Source organism: Macrobrachium rosenbergii, chromosome 10, assembly GCF_040412425.1.
Source record: "Macrobrachium rosenbergii isolate ZJJX-2024 chromosome 10, ASM4041242v1, whole genome shotgun sequence".
Lineage (NCBI taxonomy): Eukaryota > Metazoa > Arthropoda > Malacostraca > Decapoda > Palaemonidae > Macrobrachium > Macrobrachium rosenbergii.
The window spans coordinates 76,512,486-76,535,796 of record NC_089750.1 but is presented as its reverse complement, the minus strand read 5'-3'; the positions used below and the strand labels follow the sequence as shown (position 1 = coordinate 76,535,796).

At 37.1% G+C, this 23,311-nt stretch overlaps 1 protein-coding gene across 1 annotated transcript in view; it reads right to left on the bottom strand.

Annotated features, from left to right (window-relative positions):
* Positions 1-11,600: 11,600 nt before the first annotated feature.
* Positions 11,601-23,311, bottom strand: part of LOC136842924 (uncharacterized) — a 103,663-nt gene continuing 91,952 nt past the window's right edge. The window contains exons 3-5 of the mRNA XM_067110893.1: positions 21,369-21,471; positions 20,569-20,696; positions 11,601-15,065 (exon numbers count right to left, since the gene is read on the bottom strand). Of these exons, the coding sequence (XP_066966994.1) occupies positions 11,730-15,065; positions 20,569-20,696; positions 21,369-21,471 (3,567 nt within the window). The 3' untranslated portion in view covers positions 11,601-11,729. The remainder of the gene's footprint in view (positions 15,066-20,568; positions 20,697-21,368; positions 21,472-23,311) is intronic.

The following is a 23,311-nucleotide window of genomic DNA, read 5'->3' as shown; positions in this document are numbered from 1 at the left end:
AAGTGTTCGAAAGTGCAGTTTGAAAAGTGTTCGAAACTTGGCTTTCAAAAGTGTTCGAAACTGGGGTTTGAAAAGTGTTCGAAATTACGGTTTGAAAAGTGTTCGAAACTGGGCTTTGAAAAGTGTTCGAAACTGCGGTTTGAAGTTTATATGTTCGAAAGTGCAGTTTGAAAAGTGTTCGAAATTGAGCTTTGAAGTGTTCGAAACTGCTGTTTTAAAAGTGTTCGAAATTGCTGTCTGAAAAGTGTTCGAAACTTGGGTTTGAAAAGTGTTCAAAACTGAGTTTTGTGTTCGAAACTGCTGTTTTAAAAATGTTCGAAATTTCTGTTTGAAAAGTGTTTGAAACTGGGCAAAAGTGCCTGTAACTACGGTCTGAAAAGTTTTCGAAACTGCAGTTTGAAAAATATTCGTAGCTGGGCTTTGAAACGTGTTCGAAACGGGTTTGAAAAGTGTTCGAAATTTGTTTGAAAAATGGTTGAAACTGCGGTTTGAAAAGTGCTCGAAACTGTTTGAAAAGTGTTTGAAACTGCAGTTTGAAAAGTTTTCGAAACTGCGGGTTGAAAAGTGTTCGAAACTGGGGTTTGTAACGTGTCCAAAAGTGTGGTTTGAAAAGTGTTCGAAACTGCGGTTTTGTTCGAAACTACGGCTTGAAAAGTGTTCGAAACTGGGGTTGAAAAGTATTAGTGCTAGGGTTTGAAAAGTGTCCGTAATTGCGGTTTGAAAAGTGTTCGAAACTACGATGATGAAAGTGTTCAAAACTGCGGCTTGAAAAGTGTTCGAAATTGCGGTTTGAAAAGTGTTCGAAACTGGGGGTTGAAAAGTACTGGTGCTGGAGTTTGAAAAGTGTCCTGAAGCCTTGGTTTTTGAAGCAGTGAGTGGGAAATAATGGTTTTATTTCATTCAGGCAATTTTTTTTCCATCTTTACACTGGTACCGAAGCGACGTGAATGAGCAGATGACGTTTATCAAAAATCGAAAATGAATTTTTCAGAGAAAAACAAAACGAAATATGCTTTTTTTATTCTATGGCTGCGCAAATTTAAATATTTCGAAAAATTTATCGTCTCCATAAGAGATAGCCACAGTATCTTGTGGAAAGACACTTTTAAACACATTTAGCAAATTTAACTGTCTCGAAATTGATCTTCTCCATGAGAAATGGTCCACAGTACCATGGAAAGTAACTTTTTAACAAATTTAACCGATTCAAAGTCTATCGTCTCCATAAGAAATGGTTCACAGTGTCATGGAAAGTCAGTTTTTAACAAATTCAACTGCTTTAAAAATTTTTATCGTTTCTTCAAGATTTGGTCTACAATATCTCACAGAGGGACACTTTTTATCAAATTCAATTGTTACACAAATCTGTCGTTTCCACAAGGGTTTGTCCACAGTATCTTATGATAGAGCACTTTTCAACATATTTGACGTTTCAGAATTTATCCTGTTTCATCATTGTCTTGAATATAATTTTTTTTTTCTTAATCACTGAAGTGTTCTTTTGCACAGGAAATAACAACAGTACATCATGATCTTGCCATAAGGACCAGGCAGTTGAACGAAGAACGCCAATATACAGTACATCTACTGGAGGTCACCAAAGGCATACAACTGACAATGGCGCTTCTAGCGCAATGTTTATCATTTTCCTTAACCGGCTTTAATTAGGAAGACTTAAAAGGTTTAAGTAAATCGCAACAAACTCCAGCCAGTAAGAATAGAGGATATTTTCTGTTTTCCTTATTCAGTTTGTGAATTATTTTCATCAGTATTACCGCTACGTTCTGTCGTGATCGAATGAAATCCGGACAACACCAGATTCTGAATTTTGTTTACGAGAATTTTGCAGTTTGTCGTTCTTAATTCCTCTTCGATCTACGGGAAAGCAAACTCGACGATGCATTTTAATAATAATAATAATACTAATAATAATAATAATCACTTTGAGAGCGGAAATCACCACCGTTTCCCCAGGGATATCTTTAGAGAGAGAGAGAGAGAGAGAGAGAGAGAGAGAGAGAGAGAGAGAGAGAGATGCAGGCAAAAAAAGCATCAGTAGCTGCATTTTATCACAAGTTAGAGAACAATGACACCGCTAAAAAGAAAAAAATTCAAATGGGAAAAAGTTCTGTTCGATCTTCAAGCAAGAAGATTCACAATCGTTGTTCGAAAAAGCGCTGACACAAATCCGCAACGCCAGGAAGCATTAACACAAACAATTATCATCATCGCTGACAAATACGTTTCTTGTTTTTCGTAGAAGCAAAACGGTGAATCATTTTTTCTTTATTCCATTATCGTCATTTTGAAGGGACCTGATTTCAAAATAATTTTCAGAATTGTTTTTTTTTTTCTTTTTTTTTTTGCAATTAACAGTATCAAAAACACCTCTGAAATCACCATTTTTGCTTTGTAAAAATGTCCAGCTTTGTTTTTTTTTTTTACGCTTCTCAGCGAGACAGACTAATGTCAGGAAGTTCCTTCTAATTCGACTATCATACGACAATGACCTCGATGGCAAGCAAGGAAGACATCTGCCTTCATAGGATGAGCTCATTTTAACGCTTATTCAAAGCTGCGAGACTATACTTCAGAGTTACCTAGGGAAATCATCGTATTGACCGAGTGCGGACAAAACTTCCTTTCCTTATTGAAAAGGTTCAGAGTTTACAATTCAAAATCATGTATATCATCCAGGGCCAAGAGAGACAAGTTTTACTATATTGGGTGGAGTCGCCTCCCACCTGGGGTTAACTACGTAGGCGATGACGTATCTTAGAGGTATACCTGCTCATTACGGCAATTCGCCTGCTGACGCAATAAGGAGGTAGACAAAGCTCCGCCTACGTGGGGTATTTTGGGGGGAAGTGAGCAGACCTTCCCTTTCTCTTGGCCTTGATATCATTTATCACGTATATTATCTAAAAAATTATCTGCAACAGTCTGCAATTTAAAAAAAAAACTATTTCAAAATTAAGCAACCCAACTACTCTTTGCCTGAAAGACCACACAAAGCTCCATTGATCATGTTTATCTCATCGTAATGTTACAAACTTGAAATAAATAAATAAATAAATAAATACAGTTGCATATACCACTCACAGGCAGCTATATAACACCATCTACACGACTGTTTCAGGTATATGTGTCACGTGACCCAGACACTCTCGCAAGAAATGACCTTGTTTGAAAAATGATATGTTTCTGCTGATTTTGCTTAGTTTGAGCGTCGTAAAAAAAAGGTGGGGGGAGGGAGGGGGGAGGTGAACTACACTCGCAAGACACGCCGTCTTGTACATGACATGTCTTGTGTGTACTTATTTACAGGTAAGGCAGAAAAGCAGTACGATACAGGTCTTGTACGGAGAGGCGAATAACCACGTGGAGGTTCTTACAATATGCCGCTTTCTTAATTGTGGTTGGAATCTATACAATCTATATTCCAGTGGAATGAGTAAGGATAAAATAAAGGTGTTGGCATAATTATTCAATTAAGGAAAAAACTTCAGTCATGCATGCCTTCTAATCACACATACTCGCAAACTCAAATACATACGTATGATAAATGCACATAAACTGACTTCTAAGGAAAGCATGATTTTGTCGACGTACCACGATCTCACGAAGAACGCTTACCAGTGGTCATTCGCCTCTCTCGTAATTACACGATAATGGCCACTGGTATATCAATAATGAAATACTGCTTATTACAATATCTAATTTTCTCATTTGGCACATGGAACCTGCATGGGGCAATCTATCAGTCTATTGTATATATACTATGGCACAAAGCAATGATATATCTAGGGATCTCACAGCATAAAAAAAAGTTTGTCTCAGTCGTAGGTATTTGATCACATATACACACAAGTGTGTATGTATACATACATACATCTATATGTATACATATATATACACATGTGTGTACACATGTTCACAACATACAGACTTTAAAGTATACATACAGTTAACTCATACATACCGCACATACGTGCGTATGCATGTTTTACATATGTGCGTACAGAAAGAAACAGAATGGAAAAAATAACTACCTTTCCACATTTGTAGGAAGAATTACACAACCTATCCTTTACCTTCCTCGGCGCCATTTGTACACTCCCATAAAATATTATATATATATATATATATATATATATATATATATATATATATATATATATATATATATGTATATATATATATATATATATATATATATATATATATATATATATATATATATATATATATATATATTGATATATATATATATATATATATATATATATATATATATATATATATATATATATATATATATATATATATATATATATATATATATATATATATATATATATATATATATATATATATATATATATAATATTAATATATACATATATATATATATATATATATATATATATATATATATATATATATATATATATTTATATATATACTTCAACCTTTATATAATTTGTATGACTAGCATCGTTCTAAACTTAAAAAAAAAAAGTTCAAAAATTACTTCAGAATGCAAATGACATCACAAGTAAAGCGTGCTTTATATCTCCATGGCATCTGAAATACTCGACACAATGCAATGTGGCTTTTAAACCAGATTTTCACGACTTGGGATTCTAATACTGTTTGAAAAAAAAAAAACTCATGGATATGTGACACACGCCTTCAATGATATATATATTAATATGTTCCTTAAGCTAAAAAAATATCAGTTACGATTTACAAAGCTTTACAGGCTCAGTCAATACAATATGTACCCCTATTTATGTTAGAATCTTAATTTTACACATCACAAGAGACTGTGCTTGGCGTCGGCCTTCTGTCCTTTGAATACATTATGCTACTGTGGCGGTAATCCGCTCCATACAATTCACTTCGTTTTTTTTCTTTCAGAAAAGTACACTTGGGAAACACCTTTTTATCTATTCTAAAAGTTACAGGCTATTCTGCATTTTAAAATGGCTTCTATACGCTCACTTCACATGGGACTCGACAGGGCCACACTGACAAGAGACACAGTTTCGTTTATCAAACCCTTTCGTTGGACCGTGAGGGTCAATCTTACATCCAGGTTACGTGGAAAGATCACATAATGAGTCACTTCTCTTACTGGCAAATGACATGACAAGGCCAGAGGCAATTCCTGCTACCCTGGTATACCAATAAAGAAAATTCAGAATATGTTATCTTTGATTGTAGCCTTTTTTTTCGTTTGATTATGACTGAACAAGGGAAATATTACTGTAAGGGTTAACTTTGTTTCTCATTTTGCTGACATGATCTCAACATGTTTTTATGGCTGCCCCAACTGTTGTCATCAAAGGAATCCTGCTTTTAGGTTGGCATAAAAAAAAAGAAACTTTGTAGGTATCACCACTACATGCATGCATTATGCATATATATATATATATATATATATATATATATATATATATATATATATATATATATATATATATATATATATACATATATATATATACCTGTATATATATATATATATATATATATATATATATATATATATATATATATATATATATATATATATATATATATATATATATATATATATATATATATATATATATATATATATATATATATATATGTATGTATGTATATACACCTGTGTGCCTGAAATTTTCTGTGTGCAGGCATGAAAGTTAATACTTCTAAACAACTAGAAAGACCTACACATATGTGAAATATGCCAGTGTACTGATAAAAAAAAGAATTTTTGTTCTAAATCTTCTATAAAGCATTACATATTACTTAGATGATATTTATTATGCATTTTCAGGTGAAGAAGAGAACACTCTATTACCCTTATGAATAACATTACAATATTACCTTTCTTTTAAGACAATTATTGTTGTTACATTTTACGCAAGTGGATGAATGCATCACGTGATTTACATCTTCATACGCTATACACTAGGCTATGATTTTTATATCATACATCTGAATTTGATACAGAACTATTACATAAGACATTTCATGTATGCACGAACTTCATGCTGAGCGGGCTATATTCTCCAGAGTGGAGAATATCCGAATAATATTTTGGCATTGTTAGTTAATACACCCTGAGAAATGACAAATACTTTTATGCAAAATATTTTCCGGTAGTGGACATCCAGTTTGTCAATTAATCTTACAATAAACCAGGAATCTACATGCGGTTTGTCAACATTACTGTCTCTCTGTTCCAATGGCTACGACTCAACTCCCGTATGCATTGTATACAACATGTACTTAACTTGTTGGCAACATGTACTCAACCTGTTGGCAACATGTACCCAACCTGTTGGCAACATGCACTCAACATGTTGGCAACATGTAATCAACTTGTTATCAACATGTAATCAACTTGTTGGCAACATGTACTTCACTTGTTTGCAACATGTACTTAACTTGTTTACAACATGGTGACAACTCTGCAAAGCAGACCTCACGACACGTCTCTTGTTACAGTCGACGAGAGTCCAACTGACGAAGAGTCTAAAGCAACAGAATCCGAATAGATGTGCGAGACAGAGAGAGACTCAAAAGGGCCCATCTTGTGACTCGAAAGAGATTCGAATCCCACGGAAAGAAGGATTTAGATACTCCACATGCGATGATTTTATTTTTTTATCAATTTTTTTTTTTAGCGTTCCTATTCCGTTAATTTTCTAGGGATCGGTGGCAATGGTGTGAGCGGCATATGGCGTGTCTACGAATTCTATTACCTGTCAATACAAAAGTCAAGTTTTACAGGAAATTAGTGCACGTCTCATTGAGACAAGTCAAGATTATCAGTTTTAAAAGGTATAAAGACTTAATAGAGAATTACAAATATATACTTAAAAAAAGGATTTCTGAGTCAGACGATTTGACAAACGTCTGGGCTTCTAGATGTATCGCTCTGCAATGAATGCTTGTCAATTTTAAAATAATCTCCTAATCCCCTGTTTCCCAAAAATTTTTTATCTGTCTTTTGTTCTCTAAGCAACCTCCTTTACTTGGAAACTCTCGTCACCACCAAGGGTCCGAGAAAGGTCTGAAATATTCACCGTTATATGTTTCTTCGTCACAAGCTGAACCTTGTGACCCCTGACATCTACAACAACGGGTCAGTGGTCGTTGCTCCCAGTACAAACAAGAGATATCTTACTTGGTCAAATGCAATGGCTGCTTTAGTTGGAATCGATGGAAGCAACGGAGGAGATTCCCGCAGATAAACTCGAGTTCTGCTGGTGGGTGTTTTAATGGCCTACGCTAGTGGTCTCTCTGTTCTACCCAGTAACATCCCAAATTGATCAATACTGTTATGAGTAAATTCGTGAAATGTTCCAGATGTTTCTAATACAGTCGATTTTGATACCAACAGACCTCTTTGGCGCCTTGATCAAATCCTAATTTGTAGTCATTTCAACCCAATATTATCCCACATTGATCAATCTTGACAGACATGAATTCTTGATATGTTCCTAATGTGTCCAATGCATTTGATTTTGGTGCCAACAGAACTTTTGGGCTCATTAATCAAATCCTATTTCGTAACAAAAATCAATCGGACATTTTAGTTTGTCTAAGAGTATCAAATCATTCTCCTTTCGTTTCAGCAGATACCTTCCCCACATCTGGAAGACACACAGTTTGCCATATCGAGATCTGACTTTGGATTAAGTAATGAAATTTATGGGATGACACAGGCATTCCAGTGAATGGTCTAAGAAAAAATAATTTAATCCATCAGATAATGGTCACTCACTGTATGACCACTTAAGTTAACATTTCAGAATGACCTTTCTGTCCTGACATCAGCTTTGGTTATGAAAAAAAACATTAAAAAATATACGATAATTCAGAATGAATCGATGTGACCAGAGAATTTTAAGTTTCAGTCAGGAATTTGAACTGATTCTGGTTGAAACACATGAATACAAGTATAAACATCAACTTAACACATACGTATATATATATATATATGTACACTGTATATGTCTCATGAGCCCACATGTACTCGTCATAGGCTACGTATACATAGTCAAATACAAAAATGAAAGCATCGTTACAATTAGAAAAAAAAATAAGAATAACAGAGCGGTGGTGTTTCGGGAAGTACACAGAAACTCCTTCAATAACGGACACACTACGGAACACAGTCATGCACAACATAAAATTAAAAAAAAAAAGAAACAGTATACATATTCTCGTAAGATCACAAAGAGTCTGTCCATGTTTTTTTGAGGGGAGCCGCAGTTTTATACATTTTTTGTGCATAAACGTGACGTCTCGTCTTCCATGCTAATTCGTCTACCCTCTGAGGTGGTTTTTTTCATAATCTATTTCGTACAGAAACAAGAACACAATGTAGAGAACAGTTAAACCATAAACCATAAAAACACTGATATATATATAGCCAAGAATAATGAGTGTAAAACTGGCATTCATTCTGAGTTGGTGCCAATTGATGATGGAATGGAAGCACTGTCTTAAACAAGGAATATGACAATACAATACAACCCTCTCGACGACCTCTTCGTAACAAAATATCATCAGAGTTATTATTATTATTATTATTATTATTATTATTATTATTATTATTATTATTATTATTATTATTATTGATGTTGTTGTTTTTGTTACTGTTGTTGACCGTGTGGCCTATTTAACTTTCGAATTGCTGCTGTTTTCGATATCTGAAATCACCAAACTGACGTGAATAAAGTTAGCTGATAGTTTCCACTCTCGTCTTCTTTAGCAAGAATCTTACTTTTGAGTTGCATTTGTTTTTATGTGTTTTTTTTTTTTTTTTTTTTTTTGGAAAACTACAGTCGAGCCTCTTCAGGTGATACTTTTCTGAATGTACTGGAAATGATATTTCCCTCGTGAACATTTCAAAGATAACAGACTATTACTGGTGGTTTGTGTCTATTTATGTCTCCCTGTGTTCAGTACCTTGCAATCTTTCCTTGCACAGCCCCAGCGCAGACGGAACTTGAATATCACGATCTAACATCATCATCATCATCATCATCTTCTTCTTCTTCTTCCTTTTTCCAGAACTGACATCACTGTTTCACAGCTGTTTACTACGCCATAGCCTCTTGAGACCAAACTCGAAATGTTTAACTTCCAATTTAGTCCGTATGATTAATGTGTGTTTCCCCCCCCCCCTCTTTATTTGTATTAAGTGACGTTTGTGTAATTTTGTTACCTCACTGGTTTGGCTTCATTTCAGAACCTAACTGGAAATTTGATCTAAAGTGAAACTACAGAAGATTACCGATTCTCAGACTGATAAGTAAACACCCAGGTTCACTTCAGAACTTTGGTTTAAATTCGACCATTTGCTTTAGTTATCCATTAATCTCTGAAGACAAAGCCTACCTACGCTTGTTATCAAAACATACAACTAGTTAAACTTCCAAACTCGCTACAAAGGTGTTTGAATTAATGAGACTTATGGAATGAGTTAGTTTTCTATATATCTTAAACATCGTAATACTTCAAAGTATGAAATGGCTGTCGTTCTCAGAACAGAAAATGTAACAAAGGCGAAAAGTCCTAAAAATTACTAATCAAGTTCTTCGTAGAAGTGTGATAATACGCTCGCCTTACAAATATACATGGTTAACTATCTCACATGTTCGGGGAAAAAGATTTAATTTAACTATCACAAGTCGATTACTACATAGGCATAGAGTTATTTTATATATTTATATATATATATATTTATTTATTTATATTTGTTATATCGAAAGAGCTGCATCAAGTTCGTCCGTAGCTAATATGGTAAAATCTAAATCGAATATCGTATCTTCTCTTCTCTGATAACTCTTAACACAGGACAATCACTCAAGTGTCTCGGTTCTTTTTTTTACTCTAATTTCCAGCAGCGGCTGTAGTAGTATTAGTCGTAAGTCAGTGACATACGAACGACACACGTCCTCTCAAAAGACAAACAAACGACTCAACTCAACAGCGTCACAGATGCGTCATTTCATCTCGGTCAGGCGGCGAGTGTCTGGTTGTGCCCAGGCAATCTGCGAGGGAGGCCGCGCGGGATCGCCTTCTGGGTTGCTGGTGGTCGCCAGCTAAGCTCGAATCTGAGGCAGCAGGGTGGAGGGAACGAGGTGCGAGTAAACTCTCTGTGCTTTTAGGTTTGGAGAAGAGGCAGGTGTGAAGAGGTGCAGGGTCGAGATTTAGACAGTCACACGAGAAACATGAGCCATCGAGAGGGGAGACCAGGTTCTCCGAAGAACGCGGAGAAGGCCGCACTCCTCCCCCGCCCGCTGCCGCCACGTTTTCTTTATCGTCTTCCCGCAGCCGATGGGTACTGACAGATCGCATCTTGTCTCCCTTGCCAGTTCCTCTTGGTGGAATCGTATCGATAAACCCATACCCAAAGCCATACCCGCCAAACGCTCGGGTGGACAAGAGGTTGTCCCAAGAGTGAGGCTTACACTGCTGCCATTTCTGCTTGGCAACGCACGGTGTGGAACCTGTTGGAGTGTGAGATGTTTGGGCGGGAGAATTGCACTCTGATGATACTTGAGGTCGACGCTTAGCACCTGGGGAACAGCTGAGCTGAAGATATTGTCGATGTTGATGGTGCTGACGGTGGTGATGTAGTGGTGATGGGGCATGAGACTGGGAGTTGGTAGAGGTCATGGCACTCCATAGGTCTTGTTGGGATTGTATTGGGTTCTGAGTACTACAAGGGCTGGCAGGAGGTATGCGAAACTGCAGGGGTGGGGGCAGCACCCTAGAGGAGGTGGGCATGGGGGAGGAGGTGGTGCTGGAGGCAGGAAGCAGTTGCCGGTGGTGATGATGGTGGTGGTGCTGGTGGTGGTGATGGTGATGGTAGAGGTGCTGGGGTTGACGGCCGGACACCAAGTGGTGCTGGGGGATGCGGAAATCCTGGGACCGCCATGCTGAGGAAGAAACCACCAGACCAGGCAATGAAGCGTCAATCTGAGTTGAAGGAGTGCAAGGTCACACTGACGGACAGTTTTTGTCATGCTTGTCACCACTTATCTCACACTGAAATCTTTGTGGAAATATTATGCTGCAAGTTGTATTCATCTCTGAAAAGTTGACAAGGGATCTGGGAAGTATGAGACAAGAAGCACTGGGATGACACAAAACTTTCCTCAGTCAAAGCTTTTAACGTGTTCAGGGACAACTTTTAAAACAAAGGAAATGTGTATTGCAAAAAGCTAGAAGAATAGCTCTCGTATATTAAAAAACCATAATATAAATAAGCTCCTGAACACGTGAAAATGAGATATCAAGTTTTAGTAAGTATATAAAAGCTGGGGAGTGCACTATTTTATTTACAGTGAGAGGTACAAGTATATCGATAATAGGCATTATGAATTCATAAACTCCAAATGAGAAACAATAATGGAATTGTTTTAACTGTTGCAGTTCATGCTAGAATTAAGAATATGAAAACTTTTATCTTGTTCCATATGGGGAATCATGCTTCAGACATTAACATGCTCTTGATAGGAGTTATTAAATGATACACATTAAATAGATCCTCTCTCAGACAGTAAGTAAACAAATTTCCTCTGTACTGGAGTGTGCTATAAAGAAATAAATAAAATCAATCAAAACATAAAACATTAAATTCTAAATGGAATATGGCTGAAAATATATACTGTACTATAAATATAGGAAACATCAATAAATGAAAAGGTTTATACAAGGTTTGCTTGGTATGTAGTGAGGGAATCTGCCAAAGCACCCACAGTTCGGCTCACATCTGCAGGTTGAAACCAGTCACCATTTGATGAGCCACTGGCAGGTGATACTGCTTTTGGGGGAATGCCTGGGCGGTAGGAAGATGAAAGGTTAAGTGGAGGTGGGGTCAAGGCACTCCTCTCCCCAACTCTTGACGAATCTTCGTTTGAGCGACTCCCTTGAGATTTTCTTCGTCTTGGAGTAACATTACGACGTTGTCTTGGAGTAGCATCTAAATCAACAGATGCTTCATCATCAGATAAGATACCCCGATCTTCTTTGGGTAAAAGGCAGTCATGTGGCGCCTCTCGAGGCTGAGGAGTTCCATAAACTGATGATTCACTTGATATTTCTGAATACAAACTGTCATAGTAGGTATTAGCTTGCCGTCTATCTGATGGGTGATCTTCAAGAGAGTTGTCTGAAGACCAACGAGCTTCCAAGGAATCAGACCGCATACGAGGTTCCTGTGGAGACTGAGCAAATCGGTAAACATCTGCAGCTGAGTTTGGCACATCACGTGCTGGAGTTACAAGAGAATCAGTGCACAGAGATCGAGAGCGCGCTGAGATAACTGTTTTGCCTGAATGGTCAGTAGCTGAACTAATCCCATCACAACTCCCAGTCCATGAGTACAAAGACTTCGGCCGACTTCTTCTCTTATGCTGCTGTTGGCTGTGTTTGCCTTGTTGCTGGAAGGCGGAGTCTTGCTGAGATGGCCAAGGTTCATTTTTTGATGAAGCTTTGACTGAAGCTTTTCGTGGCATTTGCCAGCTCTTTGTTTCTTCAGGTTTTGGGTTTGGAAACATCCAGTTACCACCCATACAACCTCTCGCTTCAGTTTCCCTAGCTCCATCTTTAACACCTGCCTCTCTTCTTCCTGAACTTCCATCCCTTCTCTTGTTTTTATCTAGGTAAGGGCAATTCCACTCAGGTTTTCGAATAAACATCTCATTAAGAGATGGATGTGACCTATGTTTATCATCTATTATGGAAACATTTTCTTTGTTCATACTCGAGTCTTTTGGGTAACCACCTGAAATGCGGCTCATTATATACGACGACGATACATCACTTACCTCCATACTTTTCTCACTACTGTCATACCTGAAAGTCATTCCCCTTGACTGCCTTGGCATGGTGCCATGCATGCATGCACCTTTCACACATTCTCTTGGAGTGCTGAAAGACCCAGAGGAGGGACGAGATGTTAGACGAAGAGATTCAGATCGGATCATGGTTGGCCCATCTTTATGAGACGTATCTCTTGCCAATTCCAAAGATTTATCACAGAGAGAGGTACAAGAAGACTGTCTTTGAGGAGCTCTGCCGGGGGTACGAGGGCTATTCCCAGAGACATTCTTTTTTGCCCTTGAGTGACCCCATGGCTTTTCCTCAGAGTTTTGTCTTATTTTTTGTGCGCCTTGAGCAGGTACAGGTATATTTCCAGAGGGAGATGGAGCAACCTTCGCCGATGTGTAAGGAAGTGAGAAAAACTGGTGTAGATGGAGTTCTGATGGCCGGACATGGGATGATAACTCGGTACTGATATCTTGATCATCTTCTAACCCATATTCAATTCTCTGTCCTTCATCAGAACCAGATATGCTTGCCAGTTTGTCTTCATCAAGGGATCTACATTTAACAGGGTGAGGTAAAGTGCCATCCTTTTTCTTTTTATTCTTTGAGTTTCTCCTGTGTGGCAAACTAGAAGTAGAATAGCTAAAATTAGATTGCTTATGTAGATTGTAGGAGTGCTTGGGGCTATGATCATATTCCTCTAAACCACTCAGATAAGGTTTCTCGAAAGGAGAGTTAGGTGTTTCCATAGTTGCAGAGTCTTGTTTAACACAACCTTTAAGTTCTTTGATAACAGTATCGTACACTAAACACTGATTATTTGGCATACAAGACGTTGAAGCTGCTCTGCTTAACTTGTATTCCTGTTTGTTTCTTCGGTTTTCATTGTCTGCTTTCGGAGAATTTCTCTTGAGCGAGTCATAGGTTTTACTACTCCTACTGCTTACCTGTTCTCTCTTGAAACTGTCTTTTCTTGAAAAACTTGCTCGGGCTTGATAACCTGATTTTGATTTTTTACCAAAAGTACTTTCGGGTGTTATTGCATCGTTACTGAATGAAACAGGGTAAAATCCCAAATAGTCATGCCCAAACTTATGTATTTGACCCTCATGCCAGCTTTCCCTGTCTCTTGGCCACCTCCATGCCTCCACACTGTGAGCTCTTCTGTGACTCTGATAGTTTTTCATTCTGCTATCATCAGGTAACCTGGCGTTTCCTCTGCACTCCATGCTCATGAAGGCTTGATGATGCCATTCTCCACTGACCATGGAAGATGAATGACCTGCAGTACACTGAGGGTTACAGCAACCCATGCTGCTTTGAGGTGGAATATACATGGGTGGAACCGTGCAAGGTAAACTATGGTACTCGTTAGGATTTGCGTAACCTGGACTCAGACCGACAGACATTCTGTTATTTACATTGTGAGCATAAATAGCATTAGAGTTAATGTTTCCTTCATTATGAATAACACTATCCCATCCCACAAAGCCCTGTGTGCTGTTTTGGTTGTCTTTATGTAAAACGTTTGTGCCGCTTATCATCTGACAAGGTGATTTCAGATTATCTACTTTTTCCGTTAGCCTACTGTCACTGGTTGTGTCCCCAAAGGAAGGTTTATCTTTGAAATCTTTGGCTTGTGGCGAACTAAGGCTGCTCAGTTTCCGAGCGTAGTTTCTCGCGTGTTCTTCCAGGGTTGAACCATCTTCTCGATGGGTGGCAGGAGCGTCTTGAGGGTGGTGAATGTGGCTGTGCATAGAGACAATGGGTGATGAGTGCTTGCGGGCGTGGAAGATACTCGTGTTGTGGTGGTGGTGGTGGTGATGGTGGTGATGGTGATGTCTGAGGGCAGCAGCAGCAGCTGTTGAGTGAGGATAGTGAGCAGCAGCAGCAGCAGCAGCAGCGGCAGCGGCAGCAGCAGCGGCAGCAGTAGTAGTAGTAGTAGTGGTGAGGGTGTGGAGGGAAGTAGAAGTGGAAGTGGAGTGAGAGGTTGGGAGGAGACAGGTGAGATCCCGGGGTGGTGGGAGAAGCCGACGCTGTGCCCTCAGCCAGTCGAGGAGGCGGGCGTGGGCGATGTTGAAGGCGTGACGCACAGGGGATGACGCCAACTTACCGGCCAGTAGGGACTTCTCCTGGTGACACAGCCTCTCTAGGTCAGACATTTTCTCCTGCAGGAGACGTTGCAGCTGGATGTACCGCATGTGCAATTCCACCTGGTTATACAAGCGTATCACTACACACTATATAAAAAATGAGAGCTTATTGGGGCTAGGCTAAACTGTGCTTTTAGTTGTAAAAATAAAAATGATCCCTGCAAGGTCAAAGGAAGTGGTCCTATGGCATGATATTGTATGACTGAGATATAAGACTCACATTAACTAATTTCTTCATTGTATGCTAGTTAAGGGCAAAAACTCCTTGGACACTGTAATTATTAAACTGATCAGAACTAGTCAAGTTTACATTTTACTAGACGAATACAGATGCCCATTAGTGCGGGCTATACGGTGGCAGGTAACAAGAGTACTTGAAAGATTGGTCTTGTTTACCATTTATGTACATTGCTGATTAAAATGAAAGTATCTGTGAGATCAGTCGTCACTTCTTTCCATTACATTTGGAAATTAATTAATCCTTTTAAAAAAACTGATACTTTCTGATTTCACAATGGCAAGATTCATCATGAAGCTTATGTTATACTTGATGATATAGGATAAGTTTTAAGGTAATTATTACCCATTCGAGAAGCATTATACCGAATATATTACACATCTTATTAACAAACTTGGTGCTACCGTCAGTGTGTGGGTAGGATCTGTATTCGTCTCTGTAATAACAATGGCAGTTAAAAAAATTATGTATAAACCCTGGAGATAAGTCTGAATTAAGAATTCACCATAAAAAACTCTCTCAAAGATGTTGAATTTGTTAAAAAGTTAAGAGAACTATGGAAAACTATAAAGCATTTAATACATGATGACAGAAAGTCCACTTCTGCAAGGACTGTCAGAAAGATTTTGCCATCGGGTCCTCTTGAACAGTTAAAAAAACAATGGTCTGTAATCAATACCAGTCAGATTTATATGACTAATGACTTGGATGCGTTCATATACTGTAAAGTATTTCCGAATCGCCCCGAAATCTGTTCACCAAATTTTTGTCAGCAATGGGCGGTTGTTTGATATTCTGAGCGTGCATGTATGTATGTACTGTATGTATGTATGAATGTATGTATGGATATATATACTAACTTTATCACTTACACAATCGTTCTGTGTATTACTACAATTACCAACAGGACTTTAATAAAACTGGATGGTATCTAGCTAGATACCATCCAGTTTTAATGAGGTCCTATTAGTAAATGTATATATATATATATATATATATATATATATATATATATATATATATATATATATATATATATATATATATATATATACATACATACATAGTGTGTGTGTGCAAGCTGCAAATTGCCACATATTTAATTTAGGGACGTGTAGTGGCAATTTACAGTTTGCACACAAACATAGGCATGTGTGTGCGCGTGTGTGCAAACTGCAAATTGCCACTACACGTCCCTATCTTAAATATGTTTGCTAATGTGATCCAACCTCTTGAAATGCTCCCTCAATTTCCCAGCCACGTGGAGGGACAGGAAGGGACACTGTGATATCTATCTATCTTCTTTAAACAGCGTCGATGCCTCAGATCAGCCAGAAGAATCCCAGAGAATCCCGTTTCTTCTCAGCCGTTTGTCGATCCAGAAGTCAAAACCTTAAATCTGTCCTCGATTGGATAAAAGCTACTCGGGAGTTCCTTGAAACAAGTAAAAAATCGAGTTTTCTGTACAGCCGCTACAGCGTATAATCAAGACCACCGAAAATAGATCTATCTTTCTGTGGTCTCGGTGTAATGCTGTATGAGCCGCGGGCTATGAAATTTTAACCAAGGCCCGATGGTGGCCTGGCCCATATCGTTGCCAGAAGCACGATTATGGCTAACTTTAACTTTAAATCAAATCAAAACTACTCAGGCTAGAGGGCTGCAATTTGGTATGTTTGATGATTGGAGGGTGCATGATCAACATACCAATTTGCAGCCCTCTTACCTCAGTAGTTTTTAAGATCTGAGGGCAGATAGAAAAAGTTCGAACAGAGAAAAGTGTAGACGGACAGACAAAGATATCTCAATAGTTTTGTTTTACAGAAAACTGAAAAGGTGGCTTCAGAAGTTCCTTCCTCTTCCTCCTCCTCTTCCTCTTCCTCGTACGCTTAAAAGTGGGTAACGATCAACAAACTCGGTGAATAACTGGGTTCTGGAAACCATAGTTTAAGCGTGTGTCGACACGGTAAGTCCCGAATTTAGGCAGGGACGTTATGTACCGTGCAGAAGACTGGCTAAAGGATTCTGCTATATTCTGCGTACTTATATGGAGGCCAGTGTTGAGAGGAAATGAGACCCCGGGCTGGAGGATGGAAGTTCCACATATAAAGCGTTTATTGCCCTCGGATTATCGTTGTATGGATACATACTGCTTTCTCCATAACAGGACTTTCGTCGAATCGTGTTTCTTTAGAATTCAAATCGAGAATTCAAAATGAAATTGAATTCTTGTTCCCGACAGGAATCGTTTTAATCAATGTGAATTCAATATCCGTCTCTTTAGTTTGAGAGATGAATTATTATTATTATTATTATTATTATTATTATTATTATTATTATTATTATTATTATTATTATTATTATTCAGAAGATGAACCCTCCTCATACGGAACAAGCCCACCAAAGGGGCCACTGACTTGAAATTCAAGCTTCCGAAGAATATGGTGTTCAATAGAAAGCAGTAACAGTAATGGAGAAATAAAGAAAGAAGAGATCACTTATTATAAAGGAAAAATAAATTAACAAATTATTAGATAAAGAGAAAAAGATGTAATTAAATTAATGAAATACAAGAATTGTATTATGGTAGTGATGCACTGCATTACGAAATCACACCGTTACCCGGGCCATGAAAATAACATACAAATTACTGATTACGAGTTCAGTACATTTAGTTGAAATGCTTTACTCTCATTTTTATCAATTTAGGTAAAAGATAGAAAAGGATTTCGATTTGGCATATGGCATACCAATTTCTCTCTTTTGGTTTTCTGTAAAAGAAAACTATTGTGACGGCTTTGTCTGTCCGTCCACATTTTATTCTGTCCGCACTTTTTCTGTCCGTCCTCAGATCTTAAAAACTACTGAGGCTAGAGGGCTGCAAATTGGTATGTAGATCATCCATCCTACAGTCATCAAACACACCAAATTGCAGCCATATAGCCTCGTAGTTTTTATTTTATTTCAGGTTAAATTTAGTCATAATCTTGATACTGGCACTGTTATATGTACCAACAACACAGGCCACCACCGGACCGTGGCTGAGTTTCATTGGCCTCGGCTAAGAGTTTCATGGGCAGTGGCTAAGAGTTTCATGGGCCGCGGCTAAGAGTTTCATGGGCCGTGGCTGGGAGTTTCATACAGCATTATACACTGTACAGAAAACTCTATTGCGCCGAAGATACTTCGGCGGATTCTTTGCTTATTTTCTAACTTATGTGATTTATTGATTAATAATTCTGCAGGCAAACCTACCAGTTTATCGTGGAATTCTACAAAAATCAATTAGCCGAAGTCAGCCAAAGTTCGGAAATGTTTGGCGGAAGGAGAGAAAATCCTTAGAGGGAATAAAAAAAACAAAGAGGTAAATAGAAGATAAATGGATAGGGGGATGTTGAGGCAGAAGACAGTTGGGGAAAAAATGGCACGAGAAAAAAAAGGAAAGAGAAAAAATATAGTGAAGGATAGTGTGGGATAGTGAGTAACAATAGACAGGTGTTCGGATATTGGTCTGGGAAAGTGGCATTCGTAGCTGGCAGACTCAGGAAAAGAGAGAATATTTTTTGTGATATATATATATATATATATATATATATATATATATATATATATATATATATATATATATATATATATATATATATATATATATATATATATATATATATATATATATATATATATATATATATATATATATATATATTAATAACAGGACCTCATTTGAACAGGATGGTAACTAATGGAGATTTTTATTATAGAGAGATAACTGACAAGCTTACACGGACTTTCAATGATTTTTTTTTATACAGGTACTAGAAGATGAGGGCAGAAAGTCCTTGAAAGCTTGTAATTTTTCTTTTAGAATAAACATCTCCGTTAGATCCCATTCTGTTTAAATGAGGTCCTGTTATATATATATATATATATATATATATATATATATATATATATATATATATATATATATATATATATATATATATATATATATATATATATATATATATATATTTGTGTGTGTGTAATTACAGACGGTAATTACGAAAAGAATCCAGTCTCCCAGTTACAAGCCTAAATATTTCTGCAATTAGAGGTCTCAAGAACTGTGCCTCACCACTTTGCAAATTCGACTCGGCTCCCGAAAGTTGGTGAAAGTTGGCCCACCGCCCCCCTCCCCCCCAAAAAAAGCCCTTCCAAGTTTTTTTTTTACGTGAGCTAGCGTAATTACCTTTGCGGGCAAAATTCTTAAAATTTTCTCTCTCTCTCTCTCAGCATCGCTATTTTCATTCCTGTTTATAGAACTAAATCTCTCTCTCTCTCTCTCTCTCTCTCTCTCTCAACATCGCTATTCTCATGCCTGTTAATGAAACTAAATCTCTCTCTCTTAACATCAATATTGTCCTTTCTGTTTATAGAACTAACTAACTCTCTCTCTCTCTCTCTCACTCTCAATATCGCTATTGTCATCCTGTTTATAGAACTAAATCTCTCTCTCTCAACATCAATATTGTTCTTCCTGTTTATAGAACTAAATCTCTCTCTCTCTCTCTCTCTCTCTCTCTCTCTCAACATAGCTATTGTCATGCCTGTTAACTCTCTCTCTCTCTCTCTCTCTCTCTCTCTCTCTCTCTCTCTCTCTCTCTCTCTCTCTCTCTCTCAACCTGAAATTCGAGACACTTCCAATTATCAGTGTTTCTTTATATCCTTTTCCAAGAGTCTGCTTTTCTGTATAAGTCTTTCGCAAAAGTTCGTGACTTGGGAGAGACAGGAATGTAAGTCGACGGAAGTCTTTGTAAAATGCTATGAAGGACTTCGAACAATTATTTCTATATGTACCTTTCATAAGCTATTATTCTGGCTGGCATTAATTAAGGAATCGTCATAAAACTGGTCTTTACTGAATATATTTGTATGTATATATATATTCATATTTAATATATATATATATATATATATATATATATATATATATATATACATATATATATATATATATATATATATATATATATATATATATATATATATATATAAATATATATATAAATATATAAATATATATATATATATATATATATATATATATATATATATATATATATATGTATTTACATATATATATTTATTTATATATATACATTATATCATATACAAATATGAAACTTTCTAATATATATATACATATATAAAATATATATATATATATATATATATATATATATATATATATATATACACTATATACATGTATGTATTAGACCTACGGATGGCAAAATCCCTTAAAAATAAAAACACAAAAAGTTTCCTCTCTCTCTCTCTTACCTTATGGACACAGTCTTCGAAGAGAACGACCATCCTCATCCTGTCGCCGCATCCCTGGATGAAATTGACGAGGGCCTTGTGATCCGCCTTCTCCATGTCGTGGCCATTGATGGACAGGATGACGTCACCTGCGCGCGCAGCGTGTTATTAATCACATCATTGCCGTTTGTCGCCAGATGAATGCATTTCAAAAATTCGAAATTTTATATCATTTATTTTTAGATTTTCATTTATTTGATGTTGTTAGGGATTAGATTATGTATTATTCATTTTTTTTATTCGTTGATGTCAAATTGATAGTGATTTGAGATTGATTGGGGGTAATTTTGGTGATTTGATCTTATAAGGGAGGATTAATTTGATTATTAGTGAACGTGGTATGCAAAGGAAGAGGTTTTCGTACATACATTATACACATACATATATACATACATATATATACATATATATGGATGTATATTTATGTATATCTTATATATATATATATATATATATATATATATATATATATATATATATATATATATATATATATATATATATATATATATATATATATATATATATATATATATTAAACTTCATCTTGCGTGCCACACTGAGCCCAAATTAAAAGCAAACTGACTGCATATAATAATCATAAAATAAAAAAAGATATATTACAAATATAAAAAAAAATTTCAGAAAATAATAATAATAATAATAATAATAATAATAATAATAATAATAATAATAATAATAATAATAATAATAGTAATAATAATAAAAGGTGTGACTCAAACGTGCACAGGACTACCCACCTTCTCTCATCCCCGCCCGGAAAGCTGGACCCGAATATTCGACGAAGTCCACGTAAGTAATGACTTCAATCTCGCCGTCCTTCTTGTAGTGGATGCCATAACTCTGAAACAGAGGGAAATAAGACGGTCTCTCTCTCTCTCTCTCTCTCTCTCTCTCTCTCTCTCTCTCTCTCTCTCTCTCCTAATGCTACTCGTAAGGCAGCTTGTTCATGTATCTATAAATATGATAATTAAAATTACAATTAGTTGAAAGAGGGCAAGTCTCTCTCTCTCTCTCTCTCTCTCTCTCTCTCTCTCTCTCTCTCTCTCTCTGCTACTTGTAAGGCAACATGTTCAGGTATCTATAAAACGTGATTATTAAAAGTAAAATCAATTGAGGGAACCAGATATCTCTCTCTCTCTCTCTCTCTCTCTCTCTCTCTCTCTCTCTCTCTCTCTCTCTCTCTCTCTCTCTCTCTCTCCAACTACCATTTTGCTCGCATATTTTCCTGTCCAGATTTGCAGCAAACTACACATTCTCTCTCTCTCTCTCTCTCTCTCTCTCTCTCTCTCTCTCTCTCTCTCTCTCTCTCTCTCTGTAACTACCATTTTGCTCGAATATTTTCCTGTCTAGATTTGCAGCAACCCTTCTCTCTCTCTCTCTCTCTCTCTCTCTCTCTGTAACTACCATTTTGCTCGAATATTTTCCTGTCTAGATTTGCAGCAAACCCTTCTCTCTCTCTCTCTCTCTCTCTCTCTCTCTCTCTCTCTCTCTCTCTCTCTCTCTCTCTTGGCCCCCACCACCGCATCTGCCTCGCGTGTCAAAGTGAAATAAGTAAGGCAGGAGATCGATTACGGAACCCACAGTCCAAACCGGTTAACTTTTCTTGGTTTTGCATTGCTAATTCTGACGTAGGGACACACTGGACTTGGCACTGTGCCACTAGTGTTCACTGTCTTCACAAGACTGAATGTTACATTGTTGTCAAGATTGTTCTGGGATTGTTAATGTTGTATTTATGCTCGCTGCACATGGGGATTGTTAATATTGTATTTATGCTCACTGCATTTGGGGATTGTTCATTGGTAGATTGGTGCCACAGGCTTTTGCTGTTTCTACGCAGAACCGATTGTTACATTGCTGTAGTGATTGTTCTGGCACTACAAATGTAAAACAGTGAATGTTACATTGCTATAGGGATTGTTCTGGTCCTGTCAATGTAAAAAACCGAATGTTACATTGCTATAGGGATTGTTCTGGTCCTGTCAATGTAAAAAACCGAATGTTACATTGCTATAGGGATTGTTCTGCCGCTGTAAATGTAAAAAACCGAATGTTATATTGCTATAGGGATTGTTCTGGTCCTGCCAATGTAAAAATCCGAATGTTACATTGCTATAAGGATTGTTCTGGCACTGTACATGTAAAAAACCGAATGTTACATTGCCGTAAAGATTGTTCTGGGATTGTTAATATTTATGCTCACTGCATCTGGGGATTGTTCACTGATAGATTGGCACCACAGGCGTTTGCTGGTTCTTCGCAAAACCGATTGATATATTGTTGTAATGATTGTTCAGGGGTTGTGAATGTAATCTTTATGATCATTGCGTTTGGGGTGATCATCCGCACTCCAATCATCAAACATACCATATTGCAGCCCTCTATCCTCAGTAGTTTTTATTTTGTTTAAGGTTAAACATAATCGTACTTCTGGCAACGATGTAGGACAGGCCACCACCGGGCTTTGGTTAAAGTTTCATGGACCACGGCTCATACAGCATTATACTGAGACCACCAAAAGATAGATCTATTTTCGGTGGCCTTGATTATACGCTGTAGCGGCTGTACAGAAAACTCGATTGCGCCGAGGAAACTTTGGCGCATTTTTTACTTGTTTAATTATGTAGTTGACTCTAGAGGTTATTTTGATTGAGTAAGAATCTCTCTCTCTCTCTCTCTC